This window comes from Numida meleagris, chromosome 2 (genome assembly GCF_002078875.1).
Source record: "Numida meleagris isolate 19003 breed g44 Domestic line chromosome 2, NumMel1.0, whole genome shotgun sequence".
Taxonomy (NCBI): domain Eukaryota; kingdom Metazoa; phylum Chordata; class Aves; order Galliformes; family Numididae; genus Numida; species Numida meleagris.
This window is the reverse complement of record NC_034410.1, coordinates 25,913,400-25,928,162: the sequence shown is the minus strand read 5'-3', so window position 1 is coordinate 25,928,162 and position 14,763 is coordinate 25,913,400. Positions and strand designations below refer to the sequence as shown.

The window sequence follows — 14,763 nt, the reverse complement described above, 5'->3', positions numbered from 1 at the left end:
TATTATGCTTTTTAATTCTTTTGGATCTCAGGAGTTAGAAAAAGGTATGGAGGCCTCTGATCCATGTATTCCTTACGGCAACCAGAAAAATAATATATAAATCCTGAAATACGTAGGTGTTTTGAGAACAGATGACAACTGCCAAATATAGTGTAAAGCTCTAACATACACATCCACGATTACAGCACAGACTTGGTCAAGCAGCTGCAGCCAGAGAGAAAAAGATAGCGATTTCTGCAAATTCACTGATCAAAAAAGGTAAAATATAGTAGAACAGAAAGTAATTCAGCAGAAAGATCTGCCTGAACTTCTATTTACAGCCAGTTACTTGAAAAAAGTACTACTTCTAATGTTCATGATACAAGTCCAGAAACGTTTAGGATCAAGAGACGAAATACCAATACCAAGATCTCCTGATATTGGATGACTGAATCCAACTTGCCTCTGAAGAGTGCAGAAACTTCCACCGTACAGTAATAAGGATCCCCAATAAGGATATTAAAGCCCGGTATACAAGTACTTGGGAGTCACTAGGCTACAACTTTTAAATAGATAGGTAGATAGACAGACATACAGATAAATAGATACATCTTGCACTACACTTCAAGGGGGTTTGATCACTCAACAGACTGGAAAATAACGGGAAGAAAAACAAGTAGCCATGGAAAATTAATCCTTGATTGATTTCATGAGAGAAAAACAAAACAAACAACCTTGCGAAATAAAATATAAAAGATCACTTGGTGATGGGAGCACTGAAAAATCTTGTCAAACATCACAATAATACGCCAAAGGGTTTGAAAACTTTCACAACAGTGAGAGACACAAGCTTCTGTTCTTCTATTCTAAATATTTAAAAAAACTTAATTTCTTCACAATATTTCAAAAGGAAATATCATAAAAACATAAATAATATTTTAAAAAGAAATTCACAGAAATCATCTTTTTCCTGAGAAGTACAAAGATCATTCTTTTCTGTATCTGTACTTGATCACAGGTAGGCAGAATAATCTTCCATTCAGTTTTGTGCAGTCTTTCAAAAACGAGATTTAATAGCACAATTCTGATGAAAATAACATTAGATGATCTTGTACATACTGCCTAACCTGGCTTTCCTGTTTCTAATAACAAAGAATTGAATGGAAACAAGTCTCTTTATCTAGACAGTATCTCTAAAGTTTCAGTTTTGGGTCATTCCTGGGCAGGTTGTTTTTATGATCAAGTGTCAAGAACTGAACTACAGCTGAAAAATGAAATTAGTTTTCTGAAAATCTGAGTTTGTATTTTTAAGTGGCTTAAATTTCTCGAAGACCTAACTGGTTATACAATGCCAGGGCAGAGAAATAATCCAGGCTTCAATCCAGGTTTTGCTTTCCCATTTTTGTAAAACAACAGACACGCAAATTAAAGAAACCATTTAGATACCACAGTTAAGTAGACAGGTTTCTAATTAATTCAACATTCAAGAGTCTGCCATGGATTTCTTTCACTAAAACTTCAAATGTTCCTGGTACACGAAGCTTTAGAGGGCTGAGTAAGTGTGTATATACATATATATATATACACACACACAAAAACATATATATATGTTCACTTGCTATCTAGCATCAAAAGAAATACCTGTGAGAAGGCAGTAAAATGAAATAAATGAGAGGGAAAAAAAAGATACAGCAGGTAACTTAAGCAATTAGAAGAGTTAACATGCAGAATGAATCCCCATAAATTATGTAGCAGAAATAAACTACACTACCAAATATTAAGCTTCCCTTCATTCAAGTACTTCATTCCAGTAAGATAATGCATTTACAATCCTTTGTAAAACCTAAGACTCTTGCAAATTGTGGATGAATTAACTAATATTTTCCTTGTAATTAATCTCTACATTAACAGCCTTAAACTATTGTAAATCATGCTATTTCAATTACTGTGATACATTGTTAATTTTGTTGCAATGCATTTAAAGTAATGCATTACTAATGTGCTTGTTCTGAAAAACTTCAGCTCATGCAGAGCTTCAAAACTGGCAGCTGACTAACAGCTCAGGAACAAATCCTTAACTTGAAGGCTGATAGGCACCTCAACATGGAAAAGAGAGAAACAAAAAATGTAAAGACATACTTATGCAAGACAAATGCAATTAAGGAAATGTGGTGAGCAACAATTTCAGAGTAAAAATCATCAGAGGATTCAGCAGAACCTAAAATATACTTCCTGTCCAAAAAAAGAGAATTAAAGGAAATAACTTTGTGCAGCTAAGGACTTACTTCTTTATACAGTGTCAATTATCTTAAATAAGATACGTACATTTGCAGCACCACTATTACAGTGGTTGTATACATTTTCAAGATTTTCAGTTGTTTTGTGACTTGATGACTCTGAGACACAACAAACTTTATAGTTAAATTTATTGGAGATGTTTTTTCCTTTGGTAAATATGTCAATGTATGTTTTCATCTTCCTACTACTCACCTTCCCCTTTCAGACCTGCTTTGAAATAGCAAATGCACGTTTAGAATGGCATATTTTACCTGAACCACATGAAAATAAATACTTTCAGATTTACTTACTTTCAAGCAAGCATCTGCATTAAAAACAAATACTATATACATGCTTAAGAGCAAGCTTGCCAATTTTACACTTTTTTGAATACAGTAATCAGTATTCAAATCTGTTTGCAAAAATTCGGTTTCATATTTTTTTTCAGATAGAACCCTAGTCTATGTTACATTCTCTGTTAAGATATGAAAAGAAATGAGAAAATCTAACCTGACAGTAAAGTTTAAAAAGTCAGTACACAAGATTTTAGAAGTATAGACAGTACACTTGCTCTAAGTTGTGATACAAAGAAATCTAATGCTTTTTCAGATATTTCCTTAAACTGGCCAATGTAACTACAATTTGGTCTCACACATAAACTACATTTTAATTTTGTTCTCCTTTTCACAAATCAAACATTTGAATGTCACGTTTTTTTAATGTACTATATTCCTAAACACTTCCCAAGCACATCATGAAGGCAAAAACTAGAAGTTACAGATTTGTTTATTTTGAATAGCAGCAGTTCATCTTAATTTTGTTCTTTTACCAAAACAGAATAGACAGTAATACTATGCTAGAAGCACTTTGTGCATACAGTGGCACAATTACTTTTTCATGGAGAATAGTGCAAAACGGAAGGCAAGCTTTACCTATTACATTTTGAGCCATACTTTACCTTATCCATGTTTCTACTAAATATAGTATTAAATTATCAAGCGAACTATTAGACAGTATCATAAGAACTTCACAAATATCTGTACTAATGAGTTAGTGAATTATTAGCATGATTAAAAAAATGATACTTAAATATCAAGCAACTGCTTTGCAAGTTCTATGATTCAATGACTGTAATAAACCATTAAGGAAACCCACTAAATATCTCCACTGTAGACAACTTACAAAAATTTACAAAATGAAACAAAAGAAAAGCATCATTACATAAATGTTTTCTAAAACAAACAGTAGTGGTCACATCTGAAAACAAATACAGCCTTTTAAATTGCATTATGAATGTGTTAGAGAAAAGCTTTTATGTTTCGTACCAAGCTTTAGAAACTCCCCTATCTCAAAATGCGTCTTCCATTCCAAGCAAATATTTTCAGTATTTGATTACTCAAGATTGAGCAGTATATGGTTTTAAGTAGCCTCTGGCTTATCAGAGCTTTAGTTTTAAGTGCCCACTGTAACTTCTACCAAATTCTTACCTCTGTAATAAAATGCATGCCTTGCATGAAATTCTATCTGCATCTCTTATTAAATATTTTAAAAACACTACATTTTACTACTATTCTTCTCAAAATTCAGTTCATTTGAATAAAAGGATATTCAAAATTCACAATTCACTAATCAATGATATGGCTTCTTTACTGTCATTTATCAGTGAGTCATTGAATGGCTTGGGTTGGTAGGGACCTCAAGGATCATCAACTCCCAACCCCTCTGCCACAGGCAGGGCTGCCAATCACTACAGAAGTGCTAGACCAGGCTGCCCAGGGCCCTTATCCAACCTGGCCTTAAACACCTCCAGGGACGGGGCATCCACAGTCACTCTGGGTAACTTGTTCCAGCACCTCACCTCTCTCTCAGTAAAAAACTTCCCCTTGACATCTAATCTAAATCTCCCCTCCTTTAGTTTAAAACCATCTCCCCTTGTCCTATCACTATTTACCCTTGTAAAAAGTTGGTTTCCCTTGTGTTTATGAACTTCCATTAAATATTGGAAGGCCACGATGAGGTCTCCCTCATAGATTATGCTTATTTGAGTGAATTGCTTTTATTAACTTTTTGCTGTCCACCAAATCTTGTAAATCTTAACTGTTCCACTAATTTTGTAACAGGCAAAAACCACACAAGTACTTTATTCAATAAAAATGATGCATATAAAAATGTATATAATTAATTTGTTTTTAAAAAAAGTGTTGCAAAAAAGATTTCAAGACTGATCCACCCATTTTGTGGACAAAACCAGAAAACGTGAACTTTTAATATAGTGCATATCTGTACTGGAAACATCTATGTATAAAATCTGACAGTAGTGATTAAAAGTACAGTCTTCACATTTCTATAAATTATATACTACTCACACACGGAAGTACTACACCTTAACATGTGTCAATATGGTTTAGAAAAAGCTAATAAATACGGATATTCTAATTTTAATCACTTTTTTAGTACAAAACTAAAGTCAATAAGCTGCAGCCAATTAATGAACTATTATAATTTATACAAATGAAATCTGCCTTTTCAGGAATAGTTTTAAACCATTTTACAGACAAGTATTTAAAGATTTTGTATCCATATGAACAATAGGTTAAGTAAAGACATAGATAATGAATAATCCTACAGCCATTCCCTGCTACAAATAAGCATCTAAAATTGAGATTAAAAAACCTGAATCTCCATTTGTTAAATAGTAATAGCTAGTTGAACAATTTAATATTTTTTATTCCAGATTTAGTAATAACTACTCATCTTTGTTCAAGAAATGTGTTCAGTATTTTACAAAACTCATTCAATCGTGGCTGAAAGACTGTGCTGGCAAATTAGCAGCCAATAAGCATTTAACTGCAGTTCAGATACCACTTAATTATAAGCAGCTTTCTGTTTGATGATGTCTTGGACTCGCAAACATTTGCCAAAGTACAAATCGTACGCAAGCAAGGGGTCTCAGGTCTGAATTACCTCACAAACCTCCACATGTGACAAACAAAGCAATTTATGTTTTGGGCATGGGAGAGGGAGAGTGCAGCGTTGCAATCTTTGGAATAAGAGAAATAATTGCTTATTTTCCTGTAATCTCTGCTCAGTTAGTTGCCGAAAGTGAGACATCCATGTAAATTTTAGAACAAACATTTCTGAAAAATAGATTGTTCGTGAATCATGCAATTAGTCTCAGGTAACATAAGGTAGAAAGGCTGGAAGGCCCCATCAAGATTATTCCTCAAATATGCAGTTTCAGCAGCTGCATATTTTCTTTTAACTTACTGATCAAACTGAACATTCAAAAAAAAAAAAATCTGTAACATCCTCCCTAACCTCCCTTTTCCTTGTGGAAGACAAGGTAAAAACAAAATCCAGTAATGACAAAATATTTGCTGAGTGGAAGATAGAGATGATGAAAAAAAATAATGGTTTTCTGAGAAACATTTGCCTGTAACAACAAACAGTGCCAAAACATCTCCTTCTTGGAAAGAATGCTATCAACTTACATTTAAAATAACACTAATTTGCTTCTAAGACTAATTATGAGGATAGTTTATAACAGAATTTGTTAGAATTTGACACATGTATGCTTATTTTTGATTTATTACTAAAATCTTACTATTATGTAATAAACAAGACATACCATTCAATGTCTACTGTATTTTTAATTTTCAGCCTAAATATACGGTTCTGGAAAGCACTTCTTCATCTCCTTCATATTCTCACCTCTGGTACTGACTTACAGAAAAAGCCTGATGAAGAAAATTAACTCACTGCTCTTTTTGCAGTAAGGCATGGTACATGTTTCCAGGATGCCTTCCCACAAGCAAACAGACTTCTCACACCGCTGATTTATTGCCAACTGTTACGAGAGTAGGGCTGAAGAAAGCCATTTTCCTGTTGCAGAGAGTTAAAAACTGTTGCCACCAATTACCATGTTTCTTTGTTAACATTTGCTGAGATACCCTGCTTCTGTTTCATTCTGGTCCACGAAAGGAACTAGGATGCCAACTGAGCTGTAGATGTCAACGGTTTACGGGCATTAGGCCCGATTCCGTGACAAAGGGGACAGGGGGACCCACGAGTCCATGCCCCGGGAAAAAGGGAAAAAAGGGTAAGGAGATGGCCCTGAGAGCAAAGAACAGCGGCAACAATCTGAGGAGAAACAAACTAATTTACTAAATAAAATATCGGAATGCAAAACAATACACTATAATACAATATAATTACAATTTAAGCTGATAAATCCAATACAGAGAGAGAGAATGTCCCAAAATCAAGGTAGGCCTTACTCTACTACCGACGATAAGACGGCTGGAGAGCGAGGTGTTGCCAAGACGAGAGACGGCGGGAAAAGGGACGAGGTCTCGTGATCTGCAAGTTTTTATACTGCGAGCTTTTATCTTTTCCCTCTGGCTGGAAAATGGTAACAGAGGAGCAAAGTACCGTCGGGAATGTAGTAGTCCTTCTCTTCCGAGAACCAGGTACATTCATTACATGATGTTATGATGTGGAGTACCAGTAACCGAAAATCATAAAACCATGACATAGAGAACCTTCATAAAGTTACTGGTGAGGTCCTAGAAGTACTCCAATTCAAAAGAGTCCCACCTCTAGGAGAAATAACTGCATGTATCGGAACAGGTTAGGGCCTGATCCGCTGGAAAGGAGCTCTGCAGTGGAGGCCGTGAGCCAGCAGCATGCCCTTGTGGCCAAGAAAGCCAATGGTATCGTGGGGTCCGTTAAAAAGAGTGGCCAGCAGGCTGAGAGAGGTTATCCTCCCCTCGCTACTTTGCCCTGGTGAATTCACATCTAGAGAACTGTGTCCAGTTTAGGGCTCTTCAGTTCAAGAAAGGGAGGAACTCCTGGAGAGAGTCCAGTAGAGGACCACAAAAATGGTTAGGGGCCTGGAGCAGCTCCCATAAGAGGAAAGGCTGAGAAATTTGGAACAGTTCAGCCTGGAGAAGATTGAGTGGGGATCATATCAATACTTACAAATACCTTAAGGATGGGTGTCAAGAGGATGTGGCCAGCCTCTTTTTGGTGGTGCCCAGTAACAGGACAAGCGGCAATGGGCACAAACTGGAATACATGAAGTTCCATACGAACACAAGAAACAACTTCTTTACTTTGAGGGTGAGAGAGCACTGGAGCAAGCTGCCCAGAGAGGCTGTGGAGTCTCCTTCTCTGGAGATATTCAAAACCCACCTGGACACTTTCCTGTGCAACCTACTGAAGTGAACCTGCTTCAGCAGGGGGTTGGACTTGATGATCTCCAGAGGCCCCTTTCAAACCCTATGATTCTGTGAACCTGTGAAATTGCATCAACTTCTACAGTACATTATATGCTATAATCACAATATAAAATAAGCTAATCTCAGCAGAAGGCATCTGCATCTGGCATTTACCCTAATTCTAAAGCTACGTTTTGCCTGCATTTATCACTGATTCTGACTTTCACCATAACTGATTCCTCAAACGAAATGAAAACATGCATTTTAGAATAAACTCTACAGTTAAAAACATCAATTATACCTATCCTAAAAGGAGAGATTTTTTCCAGAAAAATCTAACTGAATCATAAAGGACCTAAGTAAAAACACTATTTTTTATTTGAATTTATTATGAGATCATTTTCATGAAAGTTCAGTAGATTCAATTAGAATCTGCTTTCTGGTTGCTAAGCTCCACTATTCCTCTTTCACAAATTATGAGCAGTTTCTACACTTCACAAAGAGGTCAGAAAGCCAGATACAAAGTTTAAATCAGCACAAGTTGCGGTCAACATTAGCTCCCTTGAATAGCTATTCTACACTTGAATTAGATTTCTGCACCTACTAAACACCACTCCAGAGGTGTTTTTTTCCTCTCTGTTTAAGATAAGGAATATGATTATCAAACCCTTTTATGACCTGTATTAATGGAGGTAGCATTAATACATTTTTAAAAACATGAATTACTCATAATCCACACTTTAACTCTTAAAATTGTTGATGATACTAATTTAATTACTTTTAAGATAGTCCTGCAGCTGTACTATCATTAAATTGCTGGTTTATCTTTCTGACCCGCTATAAAACAGTGACAATTCACCCTGACAAGAGAAAATTAATTCCTTTGTGTTAGAAAAACAGATTACCTTGGTTATTTACATCTTAATCCACAGTGTAAACATGTTCGGCAGGTCAGTAAGTGAATCAAGTCAATGTTTCTGAACGAATGTTTCCCTTAAATATTTTTTATTAGCACATTTTCTTCAATAAAATCACAAAGTGATGAAGATGGAACTTTAATCCCTAACAAGGTCAGAACATCAAACCTACCTGACTAGATTTTCATTGTCTCCAGTCCCTTTGCACGTAGCACATTCAGTCCTTAAGTCCTCTGACTTGGGCTTCTTTTGTAGAACAGACTGCCGTTGTCTTCTTTCTCTGGGAATCCGCTCCTATCATAACAGCAGACAAAAGAAAGGAATGGGGGGAAAGAAGGGGAAGAAAGCAAATATTTTCAATTACAGTACTGAAAGTAACATTTCAACCCAAAGTTTAATTTTTTTGTGAAAGTGTTTAAAACAAACAAACAAAAAAAATCAAAACACTATATTCCAACCTCAGGTTTTTCTTCTTCTGGCACAAAGCTTCGTTTTCGTCCTCTAGTTCTCTAGAAGAAAATATATTTAGATTTCAATATAAAGTAACATAGAATGTTTTTGCTATTCATTTATTACTCAAAACATCAACAAAAACATACCTCATAAAATCATTTAGAGAATTAACTACAGAACTACTGAGGGACAACTACAATATCGGATGTTAGAGAAATGTACAACACTGGCCAAAAAGTAAATATAAATAATTTTGTTGAATTGTGCATGTGCAGTCATATTCTAAAGAACACTATCTTCAGAATTATGAGTCTCATAAAGATGTGTCATAAACTATCCAGTTACAAAATGCATGAGTTTAAATTCGATATGAACACCTTATTACAGTAAATTAATATATGTTCTCAGTACACAGAAATTCACCTTATTGTTCTGTGATCACAAAAGACTTTATACACCATAAGATTTTTTTATATATTAAAAATTGGTGCATTGAAACTGTAATACACTATTAAACTGGCCTTTAGTAATCTAATTTATATTTCAGTAAGGGATATGCTTCTGTACAATGTTTTCAATATTAACTCGGACAATTAAATCCTGAAAAACATCAGCTTTCGTTTCATAAATACTAAGGTATGCAATAGGAGAGATGAAAACAGCTGTATGGCAGATCATTTTCCAATCTTGGCAATTCTACGATTCTATACTAAGGGACATGGTTTATTGGGGTAATATTGGTGGTAAATGGATAGTTGGACTAGATGATCTTGGAGGTCTTTTCCAGCTTTGGAATTCTATGATTCTATAAATCTACAGCATTAACTATATGCCAACATAAAAATGGTACAAAATAGATAGGATGAGTAATACGAAAGGCAGAACTAATTTCAGTATTGCATTTGGGCAAAAAAAATTAAATCCTGCAGTGTTAAAGAAGTCATCCTAAAAAGTACCATGTCTCCATAAACTGCAGCAACAAAAAAAAAAAAGGTTTAAAAACAACTGTAAGTAACTACAGGCAACTCACAAGCAAGTCTAATTTCACTCACTTCGTTTTTATCTCTGGAATAGCACCAATATAAACTACCATTAGTTGGTAGTATCACACTTTCTCCTTATTTAATAAGGAAAGAAAATTAGAATGGATGCAGCAGGAAGTGGAATACATCAGAGACAATTCTACTTATCAACAATGTCTGATACTTCAAAAATAGTTTTAAAAGGAACTTAAAAATGCTGGTTTTTCTTGGGGAAAATAATCATCTAGGAAGTCATTTGTCATGTGACCAAAAAATGCACACTGCCTACTTTTCACTTCATTGATGTATTTTTAACACAGCTACTTTTGACGTCAAAATAGAAAAAACTAGTGAACAAAACAATCTTAGAACAGTTGAGAATAAGAAGCAGCTGGACTGTAAAACAAAACCAAACAAGCTAATAACATAATGTTTCCCCCGTTTAGAGTCTTCCTTAAAGGGGATTTTTTTCTAGTTTCACAGTAAAATTGTTCAATATTTTAAACAATTATATACATTTAAACATAGCTACACTGTAAATAAAATTGCCACTTCAGCAGATATATACATCTCTACATAAGCAGACTTTGACCTGCTTAAGGTATTAACATAGTGTTTGCAAAGCTTTTTTCTGCTTTTGAGAAGGAGTTAAGTCTGTTGTAAAAGGAACTTCAAACAAATGGACAACTAATTTATTTTGTGTCTCCTTAGAAGACTAACTACTATTAAGATTTTCTTTCGCATTTCCCTAAGGACAACTGTTAAAAAATTGTAGGACAGTAAGAGCTTTGAATACTCTGTAAAAAATATTACTTTCCATGGCTAAATGAAGATCCAGAAACTGGAATGCTCTCATATTCTAAGCTTGCAGCTGCATGTATTGTGTTTAAGACAACATAAAATTATGTTATAATAAAATAATATAATAAATAGTAATATGTTATATAATAAATAATAATACAATAAATAAATATATAATAAATAAATAAATATATAATAAATTATATATAATAATTACATTATAATTATATATAAATATAATAAATAAATATAATAATAAATAAATAATGTTATAATAAATATTGTGTTTATTCCAACATAAAAACATGAGAAACATCAGAAAAGCACAACAACACATGAAATTGTAATCCAGTACACATACATCACTCTGAAACTAATACCTCTTGCTTACGTCCATAGAAACTACAACTGATACAAAGAGTGCAATAACACTATTTGATAGGGCAAATTCTCAGCTCCAAAACACACTTTTTCAGCATAGGCACCACCAGTAGCTATGCATTTTTGTCAGCAACGGACAAGAGCCTGCATGCCGCACTCATAAAATTACATTTGCATCAGCAGAGGTGACTCACTGTCATTGTCACCAATGCTGAAACACACCACACACTTCCTCACAGAGCTCGCTGCCATGGTTTGGTCTCCATTAACATTCAGCAATCAGCAACAGATGTCAATGAGTGCCATGTTTTCTACATGGAGAAATTCAATTCCACACCTTTGCTTCATATGCACTTCCATGTCAATCATTTTGTCAGACCAACCCTCTGTTGTCATCTGCCTCACACCAACAAAACGTAATGGAATACTGGTGGGAAGGTTCAACCTCTACTGCCATACCACCAACATCTGCCTCTGACATCGTGGCTCAACATAATAAAATGAGAGGCATTACTTTTGGATCAGCCTTCATTATTTAATACATATTTATTTAATTCAGTTACTTAATACACATTTAGTAATAGAGACAAAATTGACATGTATTGCTTTCCACAACTTGATTTCATAACAAACTTTTCCCCTCTAAAGTCCGTTAAATTAGATGTTGAGGTGAAAAATCTGAGCAGAAGACAACAGTAGAGTTCAAAATCTACTTTTAAAAAGCAGCTTTTCTAGATCACTGTTATTGGACTATGCTCATCTCAGACACATCTACATCATCTTTTCCAAGCATACTACTGAAAATTCTCCCTACACAAAAGAGCACAATCACAATTCACATTGCCTTAATCTCCAAATGATGCCTTTTTCAATGGATTTCACAGTCTTCCAGGTTGAACCAAGGGGAGAGGGTAGAAAATGAGAATTTATAGGAGAAAGGTATCAGTGAACAACCCTTGCAATTGTCTCACAGCAGATACTTACGAGTCCAAATCTGAAAGAATCAATTCACTACAAGTATCTGAATTCATTAATGTAGTATTAGAAATATTGATATAACATTGCATATAAAATCTATTACTGCAATAAAAATATTTTCTACCTTATATGTTTACTAATGGCGTACACATAACCTACATACAAATTCCTTAACGTTGCTGTAAGTTATTAGACCAAAAATGTTATCGTTAGAGATCAGCAAATTAACCGCCAGCTTTACTACTTCCAGCCTCTGTCGTTAGCTCTATGAACATTTCTGAACTCTGATAACTTCAAGCCACTGAATGCAGCAGTGTAAAAAATAAAAACAAGTAGGTATAAAAGTGCATGCCAATATACACAGTGTCCTTTTTTCCGATGTTTAAGCAGGCAACACAATAATTAAGCATATGTACAATTAGAATAATGATGTCTGGAAAACCACTTCATAGTTTAGAAATACAGTAACAATGAAATATGTTTTTAACCAAGTGGAAAATACTATAAGTTAATTACTACGTAAAAAAAATCAGATGAAAAAAAATTAAGTAATAAAAGTAAAAATTACATTCTTCATATGCTATCATAGGCAAAGAAAAGAAGGAAAAAATAGGCTTCTTGCAGCCATCATTGTGCTTTGTGTCCATCTGTTGTATGCAGCAGCCTACTGTCATGGTTTGAAAACTCACAAATCAGCTAAGAGAATTCAAAATATCAGGACATACACTGCTGAAAAAGCAGAATATTGACATACGGAATGAATAATGAACAATGAATAAACAAAATGGTCCAACATGATGTGGATCAAATGTGTGAGTGATTTAGAACTAGGGGTACATTTTAAGAAGGTATTAAAATAGACAAGAAATCAGTAGCTAATGTGGATTCCAACCCACAGAAGGAAGTATTATACTGAAAACACCTACTTACAAATTCAGACAGTTAATAAACCTGTCCAAAATGGAATGACAAATGTTCAAAGGAAATTTGGCAAACAACAGGATCAGTTTTTCAACTAAAAAGGAGGAGAAAGTTCTCCGAAGTCTTCAGGGAAGATTAATGTGGGAGTCTCTATTCTGGAGTTGGAAAAGCTAGAATTTGGCTAAATTTCACTTTCCAATAAGCTCCTTCATTCACAAGCAACCCAGTAACAACTTGACAACAATATGAAACATAAGAACATTAAGAAATACATTGAGTGGACAATTTTGAATATTCTCAAAAAATGAATTTGATACATGAAACAAATGAAAGACTTTTGTACAGGTCTAGGATCCTTACAGGATCCCACACCTAGGATCAATTCTACACACTGAAAGGAGACAATCTGTTTGCAAAGCAGTAAAGGAAACAAAGCAGCAAAGCACAGCAGCAAAGGAAACAGACTGCCATCACTCAGAGATACAGCAAGCTGCTATGTTAGTTTGCAAATGTGAAAGCAGAACGTTGAATGTGACAGAACTGGTGCATACATGACCCCAAACCTCCACGGCTGTCAGCAAACCACATCATTATCCCTCACTCCTTTGTCTGCAAGACACATGCTTTAAATGCGCTCATCCAAAGACAGCAGCAGAAAGAAGAATGCTCTCTTGGAGCAGTTTTGCTCTCTTGTGAACAAAAGGAAAACCAACAGGATTCAGAACTGTTCAAAAGGAGATAGCAATCCCCAAAAATCACAAGTATGTGCACTCCTGTTAAATACTGAGCATTCACTGAAATGCAACAGGAGGATAAAAATTTATACTGTCACTTCTTCTATATAAGGAAATACACAGGAGTTGTCAGCATTATAAAAAAATTGAAAAGAAATGGAACATTGGGATCATCTGTGGTCAGCAAATGTGGTCAGCAACAGTTCAAGTACACATAACATGAAAGCAAAATAGCACGGTTCTGGCTTTGATCAGCTCACTTTGTTTTTTAATGACAATTCCATAAAGTTGTTTGAGATGATGTATTTAAACATGAGGGTTGAGAGCACAATGACATCTAAAAGCACTTAAGAGATTCCACAGCAGAAAGGTCTGCTCCCAGTTTCACCTTTGCTTACTACGTTAATTGGTCAGAATTCCTCTTAATGTATGCACATAAGTACTGCTATGAGGCCCAGCACATCTGCTTAAGCAGTTATATCTGTGCAAATTCAGAGGTTTCACTACATTTGCATTTATTGTTTCTGCTAGTAGACAGGATAGATGATCTTTACTATGCTGGTGCTTCTGCACCTCTCTGCTGTCAAAGAAGTAACGCTGCTGTGTTCATAGGGCTTCCTTCTGTCACTGAGCTGCTAATACCACTGATAGTGATGGCACCATAAAATAATACTTTTTTATATAATGGTGAGCACAGGAAATTCATTCAGTAGTTACTCCAAGCGCTCCTGGAGTTTTGAGGCATATGGTATCACATAATGGTATAGGTATGCATTTCTGTTTGAGAACTGCATATAAGTAATTCAAAACTAGCCACAGATTTCGCATTAAAAAATGGATTACATTACTAAACACACACCTGCCTCTTAACACTACTGGTACAATGACAACTTCTTTGTTATGTAAAGTCTGGAGACCTCCTATGTGGAAATCATATATACAAGGATACAAGTCTACATAAAACAAATGTATCAAGGTATGACAAAAAGACTACTAATAAACACAGAGTATCACTGATCATTGATGAATCTTCAGTAATGCTATCAAACACACCACATTACACCAAGTAAAAAGGACTGCT

The 14,763-nt window shown here is 34.8% G+C and overlaps 1 protein-coding gene across 5 annotated transcripts in view; it reads right to left on the bottom strand.

Moving 5' to 3' along the window:
* The window catches only part of PHF14 (PHD finger protein 14), a 168,892-nt gene that overhangs the window by 87,536 nt on the left and 66,593 nt on the right, over window positions 1-14,763 (bottom strand). For all 5 annotated transcript variants that reach the window (XM_021385973.1, XM_021385974.1, XM_021385975.1 and 2 more), the window contains exons 15-16: window positions 8,851-8,901; window positions 8,565-8,686 (exon numbers count right to left, since the gene is read on the bottom strand). In XM_021385973.1, coding sequence (XP_021241648.1) covers window positions 8,565-8,686; window positions 8,851-8,901 — 173 coding nt within the window. The remainder of the gene's footprint in view (window positions 1-8,564; window positions 8,687-8,850; window positions 8,902-14,763) is intronic.